This window comes from Hakea prostrata, chromosome 1 (genome assembly GCF_041222555.1).
Source record: "Hakea prostrata isolate BN-2017 chromosome 1, UWA_Hpros_2, whole genome shotgun sequence".
NCBI lineage: Eukaryota > Viridiplantae > Streptophyta > Magnoliopsida > Proteales > Proteaceae > Hakea > Hakea prostrata.
The window spans coordinates 64,271,706-64,297,599 of NC_142600.1; the positions used below are offsets into that span (position 1 = coordinate 64,271,706).

General features: G+C 39.6%; 1 protein-coding gene and 1 pseudogene across 1 annotated transcript in view; both read right to left on the bottom strand.

Annotated features, from left to right (window-relative positions):
• The window catches only part of LOC149029393 (threonine--tRNA ligase, mitochondrial 1-like), a 29,528-nt gene extending 23,468 nt beyond the window's left edge, over nucleotides 1–6,060 (bottom strand). Inside the window, exons 1-4 of the mRNA XM_089141738.1 lie at nucleotides 5,738–6,060; nucleotides 5,245–5,356; nucleotides 4,582–4,707; nucleotides 3,801–3,860 (exon numbers count right to left, since the gene is read on the bottom strand). Coding sequence (XP_088997864.1) covers nucleotides 3,801–3,860; nucleotides 4,582–4,707; nucleotides 5,245–5,356; nucleotides 5,738–6,048 — 609 coding nt within the window. The 5' untranslated portion in view covers nucleotides 6,049–6,060. The remainder of the gene's footprint in view (nucleotides 1–3,800; nucleotides 3,861–4,581; nucleotides 4,708–5,244; nucleotides 5,357–5,737) is intronic.
• A 12,567-nt stretch (nucleotides 6,061–18,627) lies between these two features.
• On the bottom strand, nucleotides 18,628–20,996 carry LOC149029394 (terpene synthase 10-like; annotated as a pseudogene).
• Nucleotides 20,997–25,894: the final 4,898 nt, after the last annotated feature.

Sequence of the window (25,894 nt, forward strand, 5' to 3'; positions counted from 1 at the left end):
TGCAAGTTTTATCCTCCCTGGGCCAGGTAGTCATACTTATTTTCTCTTCTTCAATGTCAATTTGTTAACTTCAAGTTACTTTGTTTTAGGGTTTTAGGGTTTGTTCCAAAGCTGATTGTATTTGAAAGAGCAGGCCCGCCACCACTGTTTACTGCACCTCATCTATATTCTCCTTAAAGGGATTGTGTTAGTAGATACTATCTCAATGCCTCTGCAGGAGGAGTGATGTGAACACCATTTTACTCCCGGCCAAAACTCTAAGTGGAGCCCACTAGATACCCCTAAGAAGCCTCCCTATGCTGGTCAAACCCTCTAGGAAGGGTATTTTGGGCATTTCCAGCCCTAATTAGTTGCTGGAATTTGATTCCAGTTTAATTCAAGAGCCCAGTTTGGTTAGGAAGTTTATCTTGAGTTGGCAATTGAGTTAGAAGATGAGTCCTTAGTTCCTCAAAACACTAACACGTGACAAATTAGAGTTTTAATTAAATAAGAATTTAGCATGTGCTTATAAGAGTTTTAAGTTATTTAAACTTTTATTTCAGCATGAGTCCATTAGGGACCCTTAGATGTTTTGATTTTATCTAAAAGGTTGAGATTATGTGGTGGGATCCTAGTCTATAAAGGAATCCCATTCAGTGTCAAGAGTCTTGTAGTAGGCTATAAATAAGAGCCTACTCTCTTTGTAAGTTACGTCTGTTTATTGAATAAAAAGTTATTTTGTTGCGGACCAGGGTTCATGTTGAGGGGGCCTCGGCAGAGTTTAGTAAAGTTCTTCTTCAATATTCAGCACAATTAAAAATTTCCAGCAAGTGTTCTTCAAGAATCAAAGTAAGTAAAACAACCTGAGCCCCTATCCCCTTTCTTCCCTACCCATGCAAGACTCCCCCACCCCTATTCCCCTTCAACCCCAGCCCCTCCCCTTCAAACCCATTAGTGGGCAAAATTTTGGCAAGCTTTATCCTCCCTGGGCCAGGTAGTCAAACTAATTTTCTCTTCTTTAATGTCAATTTGTTGACTTCCAGTTACTTTGTTTTAGGGTTTGTTTGGAACAAGTTCAAATCTTATTGGATTTGAAAGAACAGGCCTGCCACTACTACTAACTTCACATCATCTATATTCTCCTTAAAGGGATTGTGTTAGTAGATGCTATCTAAATGCCTTTGTAGGGGGAGTGATGTGAACACAATCTCCCCTATTTTGGGCATTTCCAGCCCTAATTAATTGCTGGAATTTGATTCCAGTTTAATTCAAGAGCCCAGTTTGGTTAGGAAGTTTGTTTTGAGTTGGCAATTGAGTTAGAAGTTGAGTCCTTAGTTCCTCAAAACTCTAGCACATGTGACAAATTAGAGTTTCAATTAAATAAGAATTTAGCATGTGCTTATAAGAGTTTAAGTTATTTAAACTTTTATTTCAGCATGAGTCCATTAGGGACCATTAGATGTTTTGATTTTATTTAAATGGTTGAGATTATGTGGTGGGATCTTAATCCATAAAGGAATCCCATTTAGTATCAAGAGTCCTTTAGTAGGCTATAAATAAGAGCCTACTCTTTCTTTGTAAGTTAAGTCTGTTTATTGGATAAAAAGTTATTGAGTTAAGGACCGGAGTTCTTGTTGAGGGGGCCTTGGCAAATTTTAGTCTAGTTCTTCTTCAATATTCAGCACAATTAAAATTTTCCAGCAAGTGTTCTTCAAGCATCCAAGTAAAACAACCTGAGGCCCCATCCCCTTTCTTACCTACCATGCAAGACTCACCAACCCTGTGCCCCTTCAACCCCAGCCCTTCCCTGCCCCTGTGAAAACCTATTTCCCCTCCCTCTTTGCTGCCATGACCTGGCACCAGCCTGCCCAACCTCCACGACACTCCTGCACCATTCTCCACCCCTTGCGATATCCCTAGGCCCTTCCCTACCCTTTCCCTACCTTGGAACACCGTGTTCCCTTCTACAACCCATTCGGCCCTCCCTATCTGTCTCCTCTTCCCTGCGGCAGCAGTAGCAACCCTCCCCTGTTAAGTCATTTGTCCCACCCCTTGCCTCTCCTTTTCCTCCTAATTGGATCTCACATCACCCCTCATTCCATCCCTACCCTTAATTCCATCTAAAACCTAAAATCCTAACACTTCTGAAAATTCTGCACTTCATTTTCTTCATTACATTTCTTCATCTTCAACCTCTAGACCTAAACCCTAGTTCAACATAAACCCTCAACCACACCCTAACACCACTTACGATTGGCATCTCCCACACCACTCTTTCCCCTTCCAAATCCTAACCCTAGTTGATTTCCCTAAGAGTCCTACCCCAAGTAGGAACCCTTCAACTAAACCTAAACCCAATTAGTACTAAATCTGAAATTACAAAATAACCCCAGCAGCCCCATTCCTACCCTAACCGAAACCCTAGGCCCTATTTTTAAAACCCCACCTGTTAAGATCAGATGTGAAATCAACATTAAGCAGGGTTTTAAGTGTTCTAAAAACCTCTCCCCTTTTACCCTAAGCCTGGCTGAACCTACCAAGACCCCTATCAAGAACCCTAAAACCCACCCTAAACATCCTATAATAATAGTTTTCTTTGCTGGAAGATTATGGGAAGCCCTTAATTTTAGGCAAATCATCATCCAAACCCAGACCCTAAAATTGGGTTTACAACAAGGAGTGACCAAACATCATCTCTCCTTTAATTTTGTGGATCAAATTTTGTTTGCTCTTTGGACATCTCATTGGGAAGCTATTATGATCTTGCGGTACCTCAAAAAGAATCCTGGGTGAGGTCTAGTTTAATCTAATCATGGGCATGGATAGACCAAGCATTTTCCACATGCTGATTAGGCTGGATCCCTAGTTGATAGAATGTCGACTACAGATTATTGCACATTTGATCGATTGGAACCACGTGCAAGTTTCCCCCCCTTTTTTTTTTTTTTGGGGGGGGGGGGGGGGAGTAGGTTTTCTACTAATTCATCAAGTAGTCTTGTACATCTTGTGCATCATAGAAAAATTTCTCCTCTTCCCCAGGTACTTCCATACATATTATAGAAAGAAACAGACAGTTGTGGTTGATGGAACATAAGATGACAAGGCAAGGTGTGTGTTAAATGTGAACTGATGTGGGTGAAACAGTGTTGGCTGACCTTGGGATTAAGAGATGATTCGCCTATGTAATTGTGGTATGATAATCAAGCTGCTGTCCACATTGCATGTGTCTACGAAAGAACAAAACAAATCGAAATATTCTCCAATTTCTCAAGCAAGCTCCAACAAGCACTTAATTGCTTCGTCATGTTTGTAGAGAGCACATTTGCAAATGTTTTAACAGATCTTTGTGGAATCTTAAGTGAGAATTATGTTCATAACAAGCTGAGCATGATTAACATCTGTGCTCCAGCTTGACGGGGAATGTCGGTAATGTCTCTGAAGTCTTTTTTTTTTCCAATACTGGTGAAGTCTTGATATTACTCAAGTACAACTTAGGTATTATGCTGTATTTACTCTTGTTTTGTTTTATTTTTTGTCTTTCGTTCCCTAGAGTGAATATAAATTGAATGGAATAAGAGCTTCAAACTAAGTTGAAACTCCCAAGGTTACACAAGCCTATAGTCCCTCATTGTTCTTCCTCTCTTCTCTTGTTATCTTTCTCCTTGAATTTACAGTCTGTGATGTGATATAATGAAAATACCAGAACCAAATGAAAATGTGAATCAAGTGTTCAGCAGAAGCCAGAATGTGCATTTGAACTAGTGGCATCAATACCCAAAAAAAAAAAAGGGAGTTTCTGAAATAACTATGCTATACATTACCTCTCCTCTAGTAGTACAGGGTCCAATGCAAAGTTTGCAACCATATTGCTGCTCAAGAGACTGCCATGAAAAAAAAAATTAAGTAAATTCCAGTAGCCCAACTAAGCCAAGATCTATTGGGAAAGGGAACATATTATTATGATGATATTAAACCTTGTCAAGATGGCAATAGAAAATAGAAGCGAATATATAAAAACTCATTGATCTGGATACAAATGGTATACAGAATTATAGATGATAACAAAAATGGATATTGCGGGTCACACATTACCATTACACAAGTTTTCTCTGGAATTTCCATCCTGTTTTCTTACTGCCAGTAAAGTCCTTTTGAGTTTTGACTAAATTATACAAGATAATCCTTGACTTAAAAGAAATAAGAATTTCATACTTAACATATGAATAATTGTGGTACATATCATTAAGGGCAATTCTGGAAAAGAACTAGGGGCTTGAGATTTAGCGCCCTTGTAGGACTCCCTTTTGAGTGGTTTATTTTATATATAATTATCCTTTATTTTATTGAAGTATCTCGCAACATGAGTGAGGCTCCTACAGCTTTCTCTTGATTTATCTTCATCTTCTTCCTCTAGGCTCTTCTGCCTCTATTCTTCTAATGATTGACATACAATAATCAGCCAGCTACAAGATCTTGTTTCTACTTTTTTTTTCTTTTGGAGATCCATAACACTTATCGTTTATATGACTTAAACTATGTAGAACTCTCTTGCCAGATTTTAATAATAATAGTAGGAAAATATAAATTCTTTAGCAAGTTCACCTCCCCAAGGATGTGAGCACTGGAATGCCAAAATGTGTCACGCCCTTCATCATTCTCAAATGTAAACAACTTCAGATCACAGTCTTCCTCAAGCGGTCTTGCCATATCCCAAAGAACTCCATTAACCTATAACATTTAATAGAGTGAAGTGAATGAGGACAAGTAGGCTATTCAGGTTTGCAAGTAAATATAACTGTCGGAAGTTGTACATACTACCATTCCTTATCTAAAAGCACTAGTACAAGATACAGAGGAGGGGAAATAGAGAAATCCATTAACTTGCAAACTAGAGCTTTAGTGATTTGATAAGAGGATCTAAAAAAGAAAAACAGGTGACAAAGAGAAAATTTTCGTAATAAACGAGGGATAAATTTTGGAAAACAAGCCAAAAATAGGAAGAGAAAGAGTCAATTTCCATTATAAAAAAGACAAATAACAGACTAGAACCTCTACACAAACTAGAGCAACACAGACTCTTTTTCAAATGCTATTCACCATCTTCAACCTATGTGAACATAAAAGGAGAGGTAATGGACCCAGACACCAACAGACTCCACAACTTTTAGCTCTCAAATATCCAATTATATACGCATACTCCTAAGGGTTCATAATATCAAAGCTAAAAGGAGGACATGCAAACAAAACCAAGCATTTAACATGCACCTGCGATATGATAGCATTTGCACCCAAACTTTTAGATATCTCCTTAGCAATGTCCATTGGTGTCGATAACCACTTCTTGCCTTCCTTGACAGTGCCATCTGGCAAAGTAATTCTACATTTCGGAACTCAAAAAATAATTTAGAATGCAATTCATAACGGGAAAACAAAACCAGTAAAAAGATCTAACGATGTTAGTTGAACTGAATTACTTCAGCAACAATCTTTAAAGAACATGAAAAAACTAAGGATGAGTTAGAATTTAGAGACTCATCAAATTTAGTCACTACCCCGTACAAACATGTAGTGTCCCCATTCAAATGACATGGTTGAAATCAGAAAAACGAGAGTTAAAAGCTGTTAGGAATATGAAATCCACCGTGTAACCATCTCATTTCTGACATTGTCCTAACTATGGATAGGTAATACTGTGAAATGGAAACAGGAAAAAATAAATCCAGAGGAGCGAGGAGGGATACGTGGGTATGTCTCTTACTTAATAGGTTCGCCACCTATGCGTTCAAGCTCGGCGATTTGCTTGGCTTTGATTTCCTCGAAGATATGAATTCGTCTAGGGATGACTTTCTGAAGATAAGCTTCGTCCTTGACGAAGCTTGGTGCAGAGGGCTTGCGCTCGGGATTCTCTCCCATTGCCGGCGGCGCAGCGGCAGAATAAGAGAGGCGTAAGAGGGAAGTGGAGCTTCGGTCCAACAGAGAAGGAGAAACAACGGCAGCAACTCGCAAACCAATTAAGAACCCGGAAGCCTCAACAAGGGGGCAGAACATGAAAAAGACATTTCGAAGCATCAATTTAGTTTTAACGCTACCATTAGCGCGAGAGGGTTTTTCCTCGCTTGACAAGTTTTAATTACTTTTGGCCAAAAAAAAAAAAGACAAGTATTAAATTTTTAATTACCCAAATATATATATATATATATATATATATATATATATATATATATATATATATATATATATATATATATATATATATATATATATTATTTTCTGTGGGGATTTTTTAATTTTTTTCTGTAATTTATGCAAGCATAAAAATATAGAGAAGACCAATTTTTAATTTTAGGGTTTTTTTTTCTATTTTGGAAAGATGTAATTTAATTAAATAGTAACCGTCTTTGAGAGTGTCAATTGCATACCAAAACCTTTCAACAGTACCAAGTCGCACCGTCTAAAACTGTACCGATTCTGCACTGTTCAAAAATTGGTACGCTACGTACCGAAACCGAATTTCTTCTGTATTATTTCGGTTTTAGGTACTCATATCGTCGGTATGTACCGAAACCGTACTGAATTGGTACCGTACCAAATTAAGAAAATAAAATGTAATTTTACAATTAAAACACTTTACCTTTACCCTATCCCTAATTCCGTGTTTCAGTTTTTCATTTCGTCCTTCACTCCTCTTCTTAGATTTACTTGGTTTGTCTCTATTTATTAGATTTACTTGTTTTGTCTTTGTTAATATAAGATTTTATCAATTGTTAGATCGCAATTTCATTAGGATCTTAATGAACTAATAACCAAAGGGGCATGGGTTCGTTCATACCAAAATTGTACCGCACGAGATACCGTGTTTAAACCATTTTTCTGCACCTATTTAATACCGAAACCGTATCAAATTGTTGTTGCAAATACAGAAATTGTACCATACTGTATTAATTCGGTACAGTACAGTTCTGGTTTTCGGTATTCAAAGTTGGTAATATACCGAAACCATATCGGATTACTGAAACCGTTCCAATTGACACACTTAACCCTCTTGGGTAAAACCAACTTAAACGTGTTTTTATATATAACAAAAGAAGAAGGGGTAAAAAAGAAAATGGATTCTTTCAGTTCTTTAGGTAGTATCCATCCACATTTAATTTTATGAAATTGTTCTATGGAAGTCTCAGACTCTCAATTCAATTGATGTTTGGAATTGTTTTGATGTGCTTTCTCTTTCGTCTTTTGAGCAGTTTCCTCTCCATTTTTGTGTCAATTTTTGAGTAGTTGTTGAAGTTATCCTTATACCAAAAATTATGGAAGTATAATTTTTCCAAAATGCCCACAAATTTTTTTTCATTAAAAGTGTAATTATATTAAACTTTCTAAACAATGCCTAGAGAAGTTGAAAACAATTTGTAGAAAGAAAAGGGGAGGAGACTGCCACCAAACATGAGTAAACCTAAACTTTCTCATACCTCTTAGAGTATAATCTGCATAAGAGTTGTGAGACCTATTTACATAACTAAAGTTAACAAAATCAAAACCCTATTGCAAATTAATGCAAGCAACATGCAAAACAAGGAAGTATGGTGCAACATGACCGGTCGTATTATCACCATTCACATGAGTGTGCTGACCAGTGCTACCATTAGGAGTATCTTCATGAAACACTTTTTCCTCATTTCCAGTACTATTAGAACCAATAATTTGATTCCTTAGCACAACCATTCTGCAAAATCAAAACAAGTCAAAAACACCGAAATTCCAATATATACCATCAATAATCACTTAACCTTAGTCTTAACATATCCAAATAAGGCTTAAAATCATCACTTTAATCATCAAATAGTCATTCATGAATCATATATCAAAATCCCCAAATTTATCCAAAGTTCCAAAAATTTTCTCTTTGGGTCGATTGGCTGGGTCGAGTGATCCAGTCGACTTAATCAATCGACCCACGCATATAGTTCGCGAAAAACACTTTAAAAATCACATTTGTCATTTCAAACTCATTCCAAAACACAAGACTTCGAGGGAGAGCTCAATGATCATAGTTTAAGAAGAAATCATAAGAATCATATTAAGAATGAATAAGATGATCATGGCATAATAGAAATGAAAAGAGATTGTAAAATATATGACTACAAGGTTGCAACATCTTCATCGTAATCTCAGTTCATAGAAGAGAGTGATCGTAGAAAGAATGAATCAATAACACAATAGATTGAATACATAACATTTGATTGAAGAAAGAGAGAATTTGCAAGTTTGCAAGATTAGGTCTTCTTCAACACTTTTGGAGGCTTGGAGATGAGTTCCATTCGTTCTCTAAGTGTTTTGGATGCTAGGGATACTAAAATCACGAAGTCATGAGGTATATATAGCAAAATATCCTAAACAGCAGATTCTGCTCGAGTTCAGCATCTCTGGGTCGATTGGCTGGGTAGCCTGGCCTAGTCGACCCAAGCAGTCGACTCAGGCAGACATCAAAGCCAAAGTCAGGGATTTGAGGGCCTTCCACTACTCGGAATCAAACGAAACTTTAAACACATATACTCTAACTTACCTAGCATGGAAAAATGGTTTTAAATCATATCCCACCAAGCTCTATGGTCATCAACCAATCTTCTCTTCATCAAGGCGTAGTCTCTTTTCTATATCCAACACTGTCTTCAAGTATGGGGCATCATTTTCAATCTCCATAGGTTCGAAGTCGAACACTATATCTTCTACTGATATGGCCTATAGTTGACTTTCACTTCTACTTCGGGTCTTCGGACCTACAGACAAAAGAGTATCCGGGTTAAGGTTAGGGCCGGGTTTCACACAAGAGGTCAATAACTCGACCACTCCTTCGTTGCTTAGGGTCTCAAGAGGGTGAAAAAGTATTAAAAGAAGTCCATGAAGGACTTTGTGGAGCACACATTGGAGCTCGAGCACTAGCAGACAAAATAATGAGGCAGGGATACTTTTGGCCGACCATGCAAGAGGATGCAGCAAATTATGTTAAAAGATGTGATATGTGCTAGGCTCATTTTAGCATACATCACGCCCCTACATGACCATTGATGTCAGAACTATTACCTATATCTTTTGCAAAATGGGGAATAGATTTAGTAGGGAAATTACCAAAAGCTTTGGGTGGCAGAGAGTATTTGGTAGTTGCAGTTGATTACTTTACCAAGTGGATAGAAGTGGAGACTTTAGCTTCGATCAACACAAACCAAATGAAGAAGTTAATCACACATAACATTATATACAGGTATGGAGTACCCAAAATTCTCATCTCCGACCATAGTAAGCAGTTCGAGAATCACGAATTCAAAAAGTTTTGCAAAGAAATAGGAATGGAACATAGGATGTCATTAGTGGCCTATCCTCAAAGCAATGGACAAGTAGAGGTCATAAACAGAATCATACTTGATGGTTTAAAGAAAAGACTCAACCAGCTTAAAGGTCGATGGGTGGACGAACTACCAAGCGTACTTTGGTCTTATCGAACAACAGCTAGGTCGACCACTGGCGAATCACCATTCAGATTGGCTTATGGAGTTGAGGCTAAAGTTTCAATTGAAGTGCAATTAGGTTCCCTCAGAGAAAATGAAGTTGACGAAGAAGCAAATATCTAAGACATGAAGATCAACCTGGATCTCATTGATGAAATAAGAGATAATGTAACAACCCCCGTATTTCTAACCCGAGATTCGTATTGCAGGTCCGAGAACTTGAAGGTCTAGTCAGGTTAATTTGTGGAGTGTCCAGATAAAAGCCCATGATCCATACCCTGAACCCATGGATCTAGATTCTCTTGATGAAGAACCTGCCTTACTTGGAAGTTGAGTTTCTAGAAGGCAAGTGGTGTCTAGAGATGTCCAGAATGAAGGTAAGACCTTCCCCATGTGTTGATTAGGATTAGGTTGTGTTTGGGTTTCAACCCCTTTAGCAAAGCACCCTTGTATAGCAATATACTAGGGGGCGGTTGATTGAACCAAGCGACCGCCTCAAGCGACCGCTTGGTTTTGGTTGCGGGGTTTTGCCCTAATTTGCCCCCAGACCTATATAAATAGCAACCCTCGCCCAATTAACGAATATTATATTCAGGACTGTTGTTTTTGGTGGTTAGGAGGTAGTGGAGATGTGCTAGAAGGTGGGCGAAGTGCTATTGGAGATCTGGAATATTTTCCCTCCTATTCTTGCTGATCTAGTTGAGGTAAGTGAATTCCCATTCACTCAGTCTCCTTTTTCAGCTATTGAATAGTGTAGTAGTATCCCCTCTTTGGTTGTTCATGATCCTCTTATTACGGTATCTCCTTTTTAATGTTCTTGATGAGATCCTGTCCGAAAACGAAACCTTGCTTTTGTGAAAAAGGATGGATCTAATCAAAGGGAGGATTTTGGCTGACTGATCTGCTTAAATTTTTAGGTTTCATGTTACCCTTTGGTTATGGGTGTGTTAGGTTTGAAATTCAGATTGAGATCATCCCAAAATCGAATTAAAATCGGATGATCAAAAACCTGAGTTTTAGATTGAAAACACATTGTTTTTGGGGTGGTTGCTCAAGGCGATCGCTTGAGCCAAGCGACCGGCTGATTTCCAATAAGCATGTGGCTTTTGGCTATTGGTCTATTTGACTCATTTGACTTATATAATATTGTAACCTGTTTATAGGTGTTCTCTGTTTCTACTAAAAGTCTTATAATTATTCTTGGTTTGCATTCTAGAGGACTTCTACTTATTTACAGGTAAGGATATACATTCTTGTCTTTATGCGATGACTTGAACATGCCAGATCTGTGTCTTTACTTACTGTTCTTTAATAGTATATCTTGTTGTAACTGTAATAAGCATGTTGATCTTTGATCTTATCATATACTTGCTGTTTGTATTGTCTTTACTTGTACTTTATCAATTATGAATGTGGTATGATGATGATTGATGTATTGTGGTTCTGATGGAAAGGGTATTCCATTGGGATATCTTGGTTTGAGATATCAGATGGCTATGGTGTGGGACACATGCTCGCTAATGCCTCCAGTACTATCATAACTACTGGAACGCCACATACTATTACCCTTTCGGTAGAGGAATTGAAGTCGGATGACCCGTGACGATGGTGATGTGACTGTTTCATCCTACAACGGTAACCAGTCCATGCGGAAACTCAGGGGTCCACCATTGTTCATGCAATGGTAGGGTTGCATATGTTAGGGTTGGACTCATGGTTGTCCAAGGAGCGGACCGGGTGTCGTGAGGAGTCATGAGAGCTTTCTGCCCCAACAATATGTGGATGACCATAGGGTTAGGGAGTGGAGTCCAATAGCGGTAGCCAGTCTGTGAGGGTTCTCATTCTTAGGTTGCGAAGGATATTGAACTGAGTTGGTTGGTGCCATATGAGATGTATCTGGACTTCATGTAGTGTGTTACTATTATGATTTGCGTTGGATTAGAAACCCCGACATGCACCAGTACTCATTGCCAATGGTCGTGGTAAGAGAGTGTTGACTTAACCCCCACCATGGTTTGAGAGCCAGGTGTGGATGTACCCCTTTACCCATGATCCCTACAGAGGTATCTAGTCTTTGCGGGATTAGAGTGACTAGACCTACCCAAAGGAGGGCTGGTGTATATCTTAAAGCATGTCGACCATTAGAGACTTGCATAGTTAGATCTTAGTAGTGTTCATACTTCTGCATTTCATATGTATCATATATGCATTTCTGATGGTGTTGACATATGGATGAGAATTATGTTATCCTTACTAAGTTCGTCAGAACTCATTCCTTTATTTCCATGTTATATTAGCCTGTACAGATGGAGGACATGCATTGGAAATTGGATTGGTACCCCATGAAGGAACCTTCTCGTATGAAGAGGATGTGGCACCGACAATGGGAGATGGAGATAGCCTATGCGGGAGCTCTTGCGAGTGCATGGAGTGTGCTTATAGCACCCATTGATGGACAGAGGAGATAGATTGCCAGGCATTTTGCCAATCATATGGAGAAGAATTGGAGAAGCCCTCACCTTGCTAAACTTGAGTCCCAATTCTTAGATTTAAAGAAAGAAACTGGGAAGAAGATTATTTGATTTATTTTGATTGCTTCGCCTGAACTCATATTTTTTTTGATCATTTATTTTTTCCTTGAGTATTTTATTGGAGTATTTGGACTCCTATAATCTTTCTATTAATTATTGCACTTATTCTTGCTCATGATTATCTATTACTTGCATTTATTATTATTGATGGTAAGACCAAAGTAAAGATGAGACAATTTCTCCCAGGAGATTTGGTGCTCCGTCAATCAGCAGCATCAGATCCAACCAATCAAGCGAAGTTGGCTCCCAACTGGGCAGGTCCCTACATTGTAATACAACAATTAGCCGTTGGGGCTTACAAGTTACGAGATCCAGTTACCGAAGAAACAATTCCTCGAACATGGCAAGCGAGCAACCTCAGGAAGTACTATTAGTAGTCGAATACATAAAAGGGATCTTCTTCCAAATTTTGTTACAAGTTGTTACATTCAGTTTTTTTTCAAGTTTTGTTACAGTTAATCCTTCACATAGAAATGCAAATATTGTTTCTTTTCTAAACATCAGGAAAAAAACCTTTTGAAAATGCTACTCGCTCAGCTCCAAAAAGAACTCCCCTTGCTCGGAATAATGAGCACAGGCAATTCCAAAAGGAAACTCCCCTTGCTTGGAAACATGAGCAAGGGCAGTTCCAAAAGGAAACTCCCCTTGCTTGGAAACATGAGAAATGGCAGCTCCAAAGGAAACTCCCCTTGCTCGGAAACATGAACAAGGGTAGTTCCAAAAGGAAACTCCCTTGCTCGGAAACATGAGCAAGGGCAACTCCAAAGGAAACTCCCTTTGCTCGAAACTATGAGCACAAGCAGCTCCAAAAGGAAACTCCCCTTGCTTGGAAACATGAGCAAGGGCAACCCCAAAGGAAACTCCCCTTGCTCGGAAACATGAGCAAGGGCAGTTCTAAAAGGAAACTTGGCAGCTCCAAAGGAAACTTCCTTTGCTCGGAACTGTAAGCACGGACAGGTCCAAAAGGAAACTCCCCTTGCTCGAAAACATGAGCTAGGGTAGCTCCAAAGGAAACTCCCTTTGCTCGAAACTATGAGCACAGGTAGTTCCAAAAGGAAACTCCCCTTGCTCAGAAACATGAGCAAGGGTAGCTCTAAAGGGAACTCCCTTTGCTCGAAACTATGAGCATGGACAGTTCCAAAAGGAAACTCCCCTTGCTCGGAAACATGAGCAAGGGCAACTCCAAAGGAAACTCCCTTTGCTCGGAACTATAAGCACGGGCAGTTCCAAAAGGAAACTCCCCTTACTCGGAAACATGAGCAAGGGCAGCTCCAAAGGGAACTCCCTTTGCTCGGAACTATGAGCACGGACAGTTCCAAAAGGAAACTCCCCTTGCTCGGAAACATGAGCAAGGGCAACCCCAAAGGAAACTCCCTTTGCTCGGAACTATAAGCACAAGCAGTTCCAAAAGGAAACTCCCCTTGCTCGGAAACATGAGCACATACAATTCCAAAAGGACACTCCCCTTGCTCAGAATCATGAGAAAGGTCAGTTCTAATCATAAGCAAAAGGCAATTCAATCAAATATGCTAGTGAACCAAGAGTAAAGACAAATATGCTCAACTACATATGCTTGGAAGTTTACAATATGGTTGACTAATGACGAGCAAAAGAACTTCAAAATATTCAAACATCAACATCCAAAATAAAATTCACATCAAGCTCGAACACATAAAGTTGGAACATAAACAAAAAGGAGTTTATACACATTCACCAAGTTTTGATATAAAATTTTAAAAAGGTAATCAAGCAGGGTCGTCTTTAGCAGTGGCAACACCATCCTCTTCTTCAACTGAGTCCTCACCAGCTTCAGTGTTCGACTGATCCTGTTCGTCCCTTGCATCCTCTAGAGTTGGATGCCAATCTGAGTCTAGAAAAGGCTGGACCTCAACTGGCACACCTCCAAGAAAGGGATCCTTACCTACAGCCCATTCGGGTCGAAGAATATTAAGCTTGTCAAAGATGCCGGGATCCACGAACTCCTTAAAAGCAGAAGTGTCTATGGTTAGATGATGAGTTAGCACATATCTATATCCATACCTCCAACCATAGTTAAATCCAAGACCAGCCACTTCGGCCATAAACTTCAGACAACCCTTTGTACGAACCCAACGCTTGATTACATCATGGCGCAACTCATTGGACATATAATCAAAAGAAACTGGAGCGGTTCGAGCAACTTTTGAACGAAGATCTTTCAATTCAACTCAAGCAACAAACCTTTCTTTAATAAGAGCCTTGAGCTGACTAGACTTCTCCACCAACAGTTTATCCTGATCTTCCAATTTCTTTTCCAGAGATTTTACATGTTCTATTGAAGCCTTGGCCGACCCCTCTAACTCGGCCCCCTTAACAAGAAAAACACCTCCTTCTCCTCCAAATTATCAACACGTGACTTATAGGACAGGAGGTCAAACTCTTGCTTCTTCAGACTATCTTTACACAAGTGCAAAGATAGGTGGTCTTGACGACCAGTCTCCAAACGTGACCCCAGAACCTGGGTCAAATTACAAATTATCCTGCAAAAAACAAAAAAATGTGAGATTATGTACTAAATAATAAGGTCGGAATATATAAGAGAAGCATAACTAGAGGTCGAAACTTACTTGGTCACCACGTCATAACGACGAAGAGGATTCAATCCTTCCATGTACTTCCGGTCAACTGGAAACAACACGTTCGGAAGCCATTCTTTTGCAACTGAAGTGCCAGTTTGTTTGTTGTAGAGGGAACTGGACTCTGTTGTCAAAGACCAATTAGGGAGGAGCAGAGGAGGAAGAGGAGAAGTAGAACCACTGCGTCTCAAATTGGTAGCCACATCTCGAGCAGATACACTTGGAGATTTGGGAGGAACTGAAGATTCTTTTTGAATAGCTTTTTCACTGGAAGGGTCTTCAGTTCGGGCATGCTTCTCGGCCTTCTCGACCACAGTTGTGGCAGACCTCTTGTGCGGTCGAGGAGTGACCAAAACCCACAGCAACCTTCGATTTAGTACTTCTTGACTTATCCGGTTTGAACAGATGTTTCTCAGAAACTTCCTTGATTTTGGAAGCTGCAACTTTAACACAAGCAGTTGGACTCAGCAACACTACAAAAAAGAAAGACCACATTCATAACATGATTACAGACTAATCACAGATAGTGGCATCAATAGAAACAAATAAACAAAACTTACCAGGCAAAAAACCCCCAAAAGATAAGATCTCCGGATGCTCGGGACAAAAACCATTCATAGCTTGAAAATTTTTGTTATCGGTAGGAATGCTCAGGATCCACTCGTTTGCTTATTCTTCAGGGATAGAAAGGTGAGGGAGGTTGTTCGAATTTTTAAGCAAAGATCAACTCCATGAAGTCGGAAAGGAAGGAGTACGGGAAGTTCAAACATAAAAGAATTTGGGACGCCACCCCTTAGTATTAGAAGGCAGGGTCCCATTAGCAAATTTCCCTTCCAACCAGACTGACGGGATGACCGTTGGACAGATAATACCAACCAGACTGCTTCATCTTCTTAGCCATAAAGAAGTTGAGGAATAGAGCAAGAGAAGGTCGAACATTGACCTCAGGTTGTTGGCAAAATCCCCAAAAGCATATCAAGCTTCTCCAACTATTCGGGGCCAACATCCCCGAGCAAATTCCAAAGTGGCAAAGAATGTCTAAAAAAATGGGATGGATAGGGAGTCTAAATCCACTCTTTAGGGAATCTTCGTAAAGAACGAACTCCCCAGGATGACACACATTGGCTCGATCAGACTGGGAAGGTACTCGGAGGACGAACTCAGAAGGAATGTCATACTTTGTACGAATTGTTTTCAACTTATCTTCAGTCATCTCCGAAGTGCTAAAGGCAGGACCTGACTTATTAGGGTCAAACTTAATGTGGTTGAGAGAAGGTTTTTTAGGTCGCTCAGCTTCATATTGCTTGGGAGTCAAGCTATCAACCCATAGAGGTTTAGTAGCTTTGAATTTCGCTCGAGCACTAAGACCTGAGCTGTTGGTGGGGACAGAGGAAGGACGAGACTGAACTTCAGGTTCCTCACATAAATTCCTAGAAGGGTCTCTATAAGAGTGGGAAGGGTTCTAACTTTCAACACCGATTTGATCGGAACCTGATCGACCACTAGTTTCATGATCAAAACCTGAACGACCACTATTACCATGGTCAGACAGAGTTCGACTACTAGAAGATTGGCCAGAAGCTGATTGACCACTAACATCAGGATCAGAATTTCCTATCCTACCCGAATCATCATCAGAAGAATTTGAAGTACCCATGAAAGAAGGATGTACGGGGTCTCCTAGCTACTGTTTTCCTCCCAACCATAGAACAACAGGAAGAATACTAAAGAAAATAAAATAAAGGGCAAAATCAACGAAAATGGCTAATGTTGTAACACAGAGGACAAAATAAAGCCAAGAATAACTACGAAAATAGAAATATTTCGCAGCAACAAGATGAAATGGAGGACAAAGTTTTAGAAACTTACTGATCAAATGAAGGAAGTCATGAATGAATGAAAAATTCTTCAAACAACTTCCGAAAAACCCAAGACTCCAATCGCGAAGAACTCAACACAGAACTAGTGGAAGGAGTCAAAGGCAGAAGGCTGCAATTCTTACAACAGTTCAAAAGGTAAAAATGAAAACAAGGAGTTTGAAGACGCAGTGAAAATCAGAAGTGAGAAGGGTAAGGAAGATGAAGTAAAAAGATGAGTTTTTATACCCCTTTAGATTCCCATCAAAAGGCCCTGAACAAATTAATATCTAAAGGAATAAATTCCCAGACTTTAGATATTCTGAAAAGATCCTTATCACATGGATATCAAGAGATCCAAGTGGTTTTACATCCATGGTTCAGATTGAAGAACAAAGGAAAGGCTAGATAGGTAGCCACGTGGAAAAACAAAACCTGACATCATTTATTGAAAAAGCAACCAGCCATTTTTAGAGTCACGTCACCGGCCACGTGGCACGAATTGAGAAAGTTTTGGAAGATGTGATGCAACCATCACCTATATCTAACCATCACATCTTTTGGGTTTTCTTCTCGAAGATGTCCCCATAAAGTAAGAGCGAAATTTACGATTCGATCAAAGAGGAAGGTAAGTCCCACAATGTTGAACATCTATGAGTCCGAGCATAAGAGACTGGGGGCTTATGTTGTGGTCAAACCCGTCGAACCAGAATCTTATGGTCGGTTCCGGGTCGGTCAAACATTAGGTTCGACCATATCTCCTATATTAGAACCGAACTTGAGAATGTATGAACTAAGAAGATGAGTTCGTATCAGACACTATTGTTATTGTTCAAGTGAAGTTCAACCTACTGAAGAGAAGTCTATTTCTAACGAAATTCTTTGATAAGAACTCCTCGAAGTAACCGACTAACGAGAGCTATATAAAGAGGTATGTTTATCATCATAAGGTATGCACTCTTGAGTTATTGAATAGACTGAGAGATTGAGCTTGATTCCTTTGTTCGTCGGAGATGAAACTCGACCACACCGGTCGAGCACATTTTTGCATGTTCAAGCATTCGACCAGGAGAGACCGAATTCTGTAACAATAGAAGTCTTCCTCGTAACAAGGTTGGTGGTGAGGGTCCTACAAATGGTGGGGGTTTCGATTGAGAGAGGGAGAAGACACGCGAGCTAGAGAGAGAGAGAGAGAGAGAGAGAGAGAGAGAGAGAGAGAGAGAGAGAGAGAGAGAGAGAGAGAGAGAGAGAGAGAGAGAGAGAGAGAGAGAGAGAGAGAGAGAGAGAGAGAGAGAGAGAGAGAGAGAGAGAGAGAGAGAGAGAGAGAGAGAGAGAGAGAGAGAGAGAGAGAGAGAGAGAGAGAGGGAGAGAGAGAGGGAGAGAGAGAGGGAGAGAGGGAGGGAGAGAGGGAGAGAGAGAGAGAGAGAGAGAGAGAGAGAGAGAGAGAGAGAGAGAGAGAGAGAGAGAGAGAGAGAGAGAGAGAGAGAGAGAGAGAGAGAGACCAGGGTCCAGATGATTCGGTGACATGTACCACCTCTTATATATAGAGCTCGAGTCCCTATTGTACATTGTTACTAGGACTCGAAAGTTTCTTGTCACATTTTTTCTATTCTACCAAGTTACTAGGGCTTACGTGTTATGGATTAAATGTAGGATTTCAAGTTCTAATTGTACAACATCTCTTGTTGAGATTACTTACCCTACGGCTGATGTGGCTGTTGCCCTTTCTCATTCTATCCCTAATATGGGTCCTTCACACAATCAATTTCAAGGCCAGGGTAGGTGAAATAATCAAGGAGGGAGCTTATATCTAATAGAAGATTGAAATTCCTGGCCCCTGAGGAGATTCGAACTCTAGATGTCGATTTGAACTCTTGATGTCTTACTTGAGTCAACCCCTTGGGTTTAACTAGATGCATTTCTTGAATTTGATGTCATCGCCTAGGTATTCATCATTGATTTCAATTTATTTGAGAAGCTTTTCGTTTTTTCTCTCATTACACTGGTTTAATGTGTTACATTTGTTTGGACATATACATACACCAATATGGTTTAGATATCAAGAATAGAAATCATGTTACATATTCTATGCATAAAAAGCTAAAAGTAAACCATCACCAACATGACTTCAGTGATTTATAATGCTCCAATCGCAATGGATTTTACTATTAACGACAATACATGATCTTTGCTTTTGCTACTCTCAGTGCCAAGTCCATCTCCATACTGGTATACACAGAGTGATGCTCGGGCAAGATTTAGACAGAATTGGACAAATTGATTGGAGAAAGGAGAATTGGTGATAGATCTGTTCATCATTCTCCATGTCTCCATGATCTTGTCCCTAATGTGTTCACGGGCAACCATCTCGAAAACTTTATGTTCATGCATATAACAATGGACCGAAGATGAAACATCTCCTCTCTCTAGCTCAGCCTGCATTGAAATTTTCCCTTTTAGGATCAATGATGTGTCAACAAAGAAGAGAAATAAAAGGAAGATCTAGTTAGTTAACATACCGATGAAGTGGCAAGATCATTGGAAAGCCTACAGATCATGGAAGGACCAAATATTAAGTCTGGATTACTTTGTAGGTACTCAAGAACTTCTGGATTAATCTCTTGTCTTGTTGCAAAAAAAGCATGGACAAGAAATACTACTCCAGAAGATGAAACCCATCCATTCTTCAAGTACTCCTCAGTAGATGGGGTTGTTCTAGTGTGGTACCACTGGGCCTCAACCAACATTGCCTTAATGAAATCTGCCCACTGAGAAAAAGCTAAAATTTAGTAAGTTGATGACTACAAGTTGTGGGTTGAAGATGATAATTTTGCTTTAACAGCGACATGATACATACCGTTTTCTTCAAGTATGGCAGGATATCACAATCCTGCTCTTTGAGAATGTCATAGGCCATTTCATTAGTGGTGTTGTAGAGAGCTAAGAAAGAAATCTTCATGTAGTCTGGAAGTTCTTCCATTGCTGTTATATCCCATCTGAGACAATAAATAGAAATGATCAGCATTAATTGCACTTCATGCCAAACACTCGCTTACTCATAAATAGAGAATTTTGAAAAATCCATACTAACCGCTCAACTGCGTTAGTGAAGAGCTCAAGTTCTTCGATGGAGCCATAGGCATCATATATATCATCGATTATTAGAACAAAATTCATGACTTTTGTAAGCCAGTTTCTGCAACGACCATATTGAGGTTCATTGGTGACCCCAACACTAAACAAGAAACTCTCCACAAGCCTGTCCCTTGCAAAGTTCAATTTTGTTCTTAAACCAAGATTTTGCCACCATCTAGATAGCAAATGATTCGATTAGTGCAGGTTCCATTAGTGAATAAAGATTGACAATAAAATCTAGTTAGAAATATTATGTTGCCTTGTCTTCCTCATACCTTGACGCAATTCCAAGATCTCTCTGATGCGCTGCTTGCACCCTGTTGAAATCCAGCTTGGCCAATTCAAGAATAATTGGATTCATATCTTCTTGTCCCTGGTATGCATCAATATACCACCTTGTCTCTGCCCTAAGCATCCTCCAGTGTAGGGGAACTTCCAAGGAATGCTTCACTTGGGCCTCTAGATTTGAGTCTTCGTAATCTTCTCTCTCTTCAAGGTGTCTTTTTGTGAAGTCTCTAGCCTCACCCAAGATGCCTTCGTCTTCACTACCGAGGTATGAAGCTTCATACAAGCTCAGCATTCCCATACTGTCATCACGTAGGTACTCATGAAATTTTCCTTCTCCATCCACGAATCTTCCAAACACATCTGCAATAAACATAAAAGTCTGGTTACATATTATCCAACTAATCAAGAACATATACACAGACCAACCCTTCAACACTACTAGGTACCTTGGGAGACCAAATACCCGTGTTGCCTGAGGAGCCTAAAATGAAGGGCAGTTGAGTATAAATCATCCTTGATAAACTCTTCTGTATTACTGTTTTCATATAAGGCTCGCAAGATTTGGTCTATCTCTTCATTGAAGAGGTGTCCCAAGCCCAGCCTTTGCAAGACATCGATCAGCTTGAGCTGAGCCAATGATTCAATCTCCTTGTGCAGCATAACTTTGACATCTTCTGTAAGATCCTTAATTCTTGAACTGAATGAGTCATCATCCTACACAGATAAAATTAAGAAAACCGACATGAACAAACAAACCGTGAGAACAGAATGATGTCTCCTGCAACTATAGATGATTAATTACCTCATCATAACCGCTATGTAAGGACTCCACGAAATCATAGTCCCAAATGGTTGGTTGGTAGACAATTGATGGCTTGTTATCTGCTTGGGATTGGATACTAGCATTAGCAACAGCTTTGATCTGCAGATTCCATTTTACACTGCATGGAGCTTTTAATACGATTGATCGACTAGGAAACTTTGAAATGGAGAAGGGAGGGTTCGAAGCATGAAGTTGAAGAGCCATTTCCTTAAAATTCTTCTCTTATGCTGCTGTTGTCCTTATGCCCAATACTGTATTTATATACTTGCAGAGTCTTCTCCAGTCTATCTAGTGTTTTTTTTCCTATGTCCCTCTCTCTCCGCGTAACAAATATTTTAGTTTGTTCCTATTGCAACGATGAGCAAAACCGTATTCTACAAGTTTCGGTAGTCTTTCTCCAGTCTTTTGTTGGTCTTCTCCTGTCTCTTCATTTTTGTTTTTTTTTCCCTTCTCGCGTAACTAATATTTTGCGTTGCACCTATTAACAAAATCCACATGAAATAAACGATGAAGGCGTGCCTAATGGTCTAATAATTAAACTTTCCTCCATTAAGGCCACCGAATCCTCTAGAGCAGCAGTGACAAAGAATTGCTTGCATCATCACTTAACCTTCTGCTGTTGTGGTTAACGTGGGTCAAAGTTTCACAGGTACTATTCTTTATTCCTTCGGGATACAAAAAAACAAAATCACTTAGTCTGTTAGGTAAAGAAAACGAAAGGTGAGGTGCCTACATTGTTCATGGGGAGGAAGGGGAACTTGTTCTTCTTCTTCTTCGTTTTTTATTTTTTATTTTCTGGTCTTAGTCTTGGTTTTGCCACGTTCCAATGGTAGTGGTTAAAAAGAGTCTGAGTCTCCATCCTATGCAGTGCTCAAAGTAGCAGCTGCTTTTGGTAAAGAAAAAAAGAAAAAGAAAAAGCGGCTACTGCAAATTAGGGCCACGTGGTTCAAGATTAAATTATAACCCTTGAGCGTTCAAATACTCAATCTCTTTTTAAACAGGTTTGAAGCCGGTGGTTCATCAATCAAACCGTTGGATCCAACCAATCATCTACTCACTTAAAATAAGAATTAATAAACTTACCTAGTCACAAATCGTCGTCTATACACGCTTCTCACACGTGTTTTTTTCAATTTTTTTTTTTTTTGTCAAATTTAACTTCTTTTTTTTTTAATTTTTTTTATAAGGTTCATCCGGGCCAGCTTGCGTGCACCACGATTACGTCCTCAAATTAATGCTGCCGCCGAATGGGTGCGAACCCAAGACCTCCCCGTGGGAGGTAAAGTCTTTAACCGCTTTACTAACCCATCATTGACAATTCTTTTTAGGTCCTCTTGGTTATTGGGGTGGTGTTTACTAGTACCCAAAATGAAAATTCTTTCATGCCTTCAGCCACCAACATTGTGAGAAGGAGGTAGAGATGAGAGGATTTGTGCGTCGATCTAAGTCTTTTGTTTTGTTAATTTCATTTTGAAGTGAGTAGAGGGTTGGTCGGATCCAATGGTTTGATCGATGAACTGGCTTAATAAGACCAATTTAAGAAGGGACTGAATATTTGAATGCTCAATGCTTCTGATTTAATCTTTCGCCACGTTGTGCTCATCACACAACCAGTCACACAATAACATAATCTAAGAGCAAAAAATAAAGGTATAACCATTATTACTTGTACCAAAATTCCCATCTCCGTTCTATCAAAGGCATGAAGGAGGTTCTTCCGTCAGCTACATAGCAGCCCGTCTGTGATATGCAACTCTCAGGCCGGTCGAGCATTAATCCAAAAAAAGTCAAAAAAGTATAAAGTATCAAAAGAGTCAACGGAGGCAAGTATGTCAAGAATGTAGGAAGTATAGAGTTAGTTTAATATAATTGCTCAATTTTCCAAATCAAACGATAAACGTCTCAATTAAAAGACTCAACATCCCTACAGATAACTAAGCATCAATCAAAAGGACTGAGTGTCATATGAACACTCCATTCATGGACACGCATCTTTGTGAACCTCCATATTCCCATCAGCCGGTAAGTCGTGCTGATCCGACGACATTGAGTACTTCGGAATCGCGGGGTCCTCATAACCTGTAATAGAATCTAAAAAAAGTTTTCACAAGGGATGAATTCCAATGAACTCAATGAGATCAACAACAATATATATACACAATCTAGTGCAATGCAATGTGAGGATGCTTCTAAAAACTATCCAAGCCAGTCTCTATCTAGGTAGACACGCAGTAAGATACAACAAAAGCCTCCTCTGGAAAGTCTCAGACAAACCCCAATAGCTCCAACCAAACTAGGTGTCACGACTAGAGGTGGTCTGCAATACCACTGTAGACCTTGGGTGTATTTTGCGAGTGAAATACCCCTCATATTGGGAGTTTCGAGCTTGATCCTGAGCCTCGCAGCCTCCCTTCTATTTTTCTCTAGTTCGTTGCAATTGGGCGATGGTCATCGGCAAGGGAGGGGCGTTTTCGGCGAGATATAGGAAGAAGATGGGTGAAGGGCTTCTTTTTGTAAATTTAGAAACCTAAAATCCGTAAATATAAGAGACAAATTATATTTTCCCACACATTATGGGCAAAATGGTCATTTCAATTTCAAACTAACAAAACAGATTAACTATGAGTAACTTGCAATTTTACAAAAAGTGCAAAGTAGGCACCGTGCAATTTAGCCCACTTAAGTGGGCGCCCTGCAAAAATTTCATAAATAAACAAATAAAGCTACTCACAAATCCTCGTCTCTACACTCTTCCCACAAGTGCTTTTTTTAATTCTTTTTTGGTCTTTCTTTGGTGGTTTGGGTGGTGTTTGCTAGTACTCAAATGAAAATTCTTTCATGTCTCTGGTTGCTGACGTTGTGAGAAGACGGTAGAGACGAGCGGATTTGTGAGTCAATCTAAGCTTTTGTTTCACTTTTTTTTCTTTTTTAAGCGAGTAGTTGGTCGGATCCAATGGTTTGATCAATGAACTGGCTTAATAAAATTGGTTTAAGAAGAGATTGAGTATTTAATGCTCAAGTGTGCTCATCTGTAGCTATTGCTACTTTGAGCACTATAGCATATTCAAATCTAGTGGAGAAGCGTGAGAGGAGCACGTACCTCTCCCTGAAGGGGGTGGTCTGGACTCAATTAAAAGGGATGAGATATATGTTTAAACATTACTTTTATAACTTTATACTCGATACTTCTAATTTCTAAATTTACAATTTCAATCCTCACTAAAATCCCTTCCAATCCACCTTGGTTGCTACAACATTGCAATGGTGACGGAGGCGCAACTTTTGCCGATGGCGGTTGTGGTGGGAGTGGTGGCAAATCTGCCCTCTCTGATGAAGGTTCACTCCATGTTATGATGATCTCACACATTTGCCATATTTATGTTGTGCGAGGTTAGGCTTTCTTTTCTTTTCTTTTGGGCTTGAGATGTGCAAAGACTAGCTTACATGCACCTTGACTACATTCTTGGTGGTAGCTTTTTACAAATAATTAAAATATAAAATGGTGAAAGTTAAGTTACACCTATGCACACTAAGATCATCATCAGGCGTGCAACTAGAATGTTCATGGTAAATGCGTGAGTTTTAGGTTTTTCAATGACACATCTTTTCCTAGTTCCGTTGCCATTGGTTTTGGATCTCATGGTTTGGTAACTAGTCATTTTATCAATGTTTTTAGGCGAGAAGGGAAGAAGAATCTGGAAACTCACATTGGTTGTTCAGAAACAGTTTATGCTCTCAGAGAACAGGGTGGAGCTTTATGCTGAGAAGCCATTGACCAGGCCAACTCTCTTCGCTACAAGCTTTTGGGAGGTCTTGCTGTTAGAAGGTATAATGGCAGCTCCTTCTCAGTCTGCAAATCTGCAGTAAATTTGCATCATTTTTTGCTAAAGTGTTATGGGTTATAAGCATCTTTACCATTGTTGGCATTTCTATAATTTACTCAATTCATTGGTCAGTTTTATCTAATTCATAGTGATTAATTTGTCATGGTTAGCGGTTTAGCGTAGTTCTTCTTGCTGTTAAGTATTTTCATCTTTTTCTACCAAAAATATGTATTTTTGTCTTTACACTGAGACAGTTCCTCGTGCCAATCTCGTGGAGGGTCCTTACAAGGTATGAAAGCGATGGAACAAAGCATATTGTTCTCTTTATGTAATCATAACAGCTTAGGTTTGATATATACAGTCCTTGTTCATGTTGAACGCGTATCTTATCATTAAATTCTACAGGTTCACTGAGTCCATATCCTCTGTCCCAGTTTAACAAGATTCCACTCTCTCGGCAACACGCACCTGCACTTTATTCAGTTTTTACCACACAACAAAGCAGAATAGAGTACAGCAATAAAACACCTACTACAGGGTTACCCAAGAGCACCTTGCTCTCCTGCAAGTACATGTACCCTTGCAACAACTGTTACGAATTTCTTCTTCTCTTCTATCTCTTCCATTCTCTGCTTATCCCAACATTCTCTCTCCCAAATCAGACCTGCTGTTATGTGCAAGGGTGTGATGTCCCGCAATGACCAAGTACCACCTATCCTTCTGCTATTGGTTAGAGTTCTAATGTGCAAATGATTCTCCATATCTCTTCTACTTCTTGCAAAGGTACACCACACTAGAGGCCTATCAGTTTCAAATGCAGCTGTGAGATGGAATCAATTGATTGTTCATATTTTCGATTCACGCCTGTTTGATAGAATCGTTTGTTTTAGGGTTTTGAATCAGAGATGGGAGGTGGTTTCAAACTGGGGGAGGGGCCAAGGTGGGGCAGTTGTTGCTAGCAAGGGAGGGGGTGTGGTGGTTGCCAGACGTGGTGGCCAGTTTTTGGGGAGCGCCAGGATGAAGATGAGTGTCTCTCTCGATCTTAAGTGTTGGATATGAGAGGATATTAAATGTGGTAATTACATCATTTTACCACCTAGGGATATTGTAGTCATTTTTCAACTCACTTAACAGGGTCTTGATTCAAAACCTATGGATAACTTGTAATTTAACAAGTGAGTGACATGTAATTTAAGCCACTATAATGAGAAACTTAGACTACCCTAACAAAATTATAACAGGTGACTTTTAATTTTCAAGACTCCAATCTCCTACCATGTGTA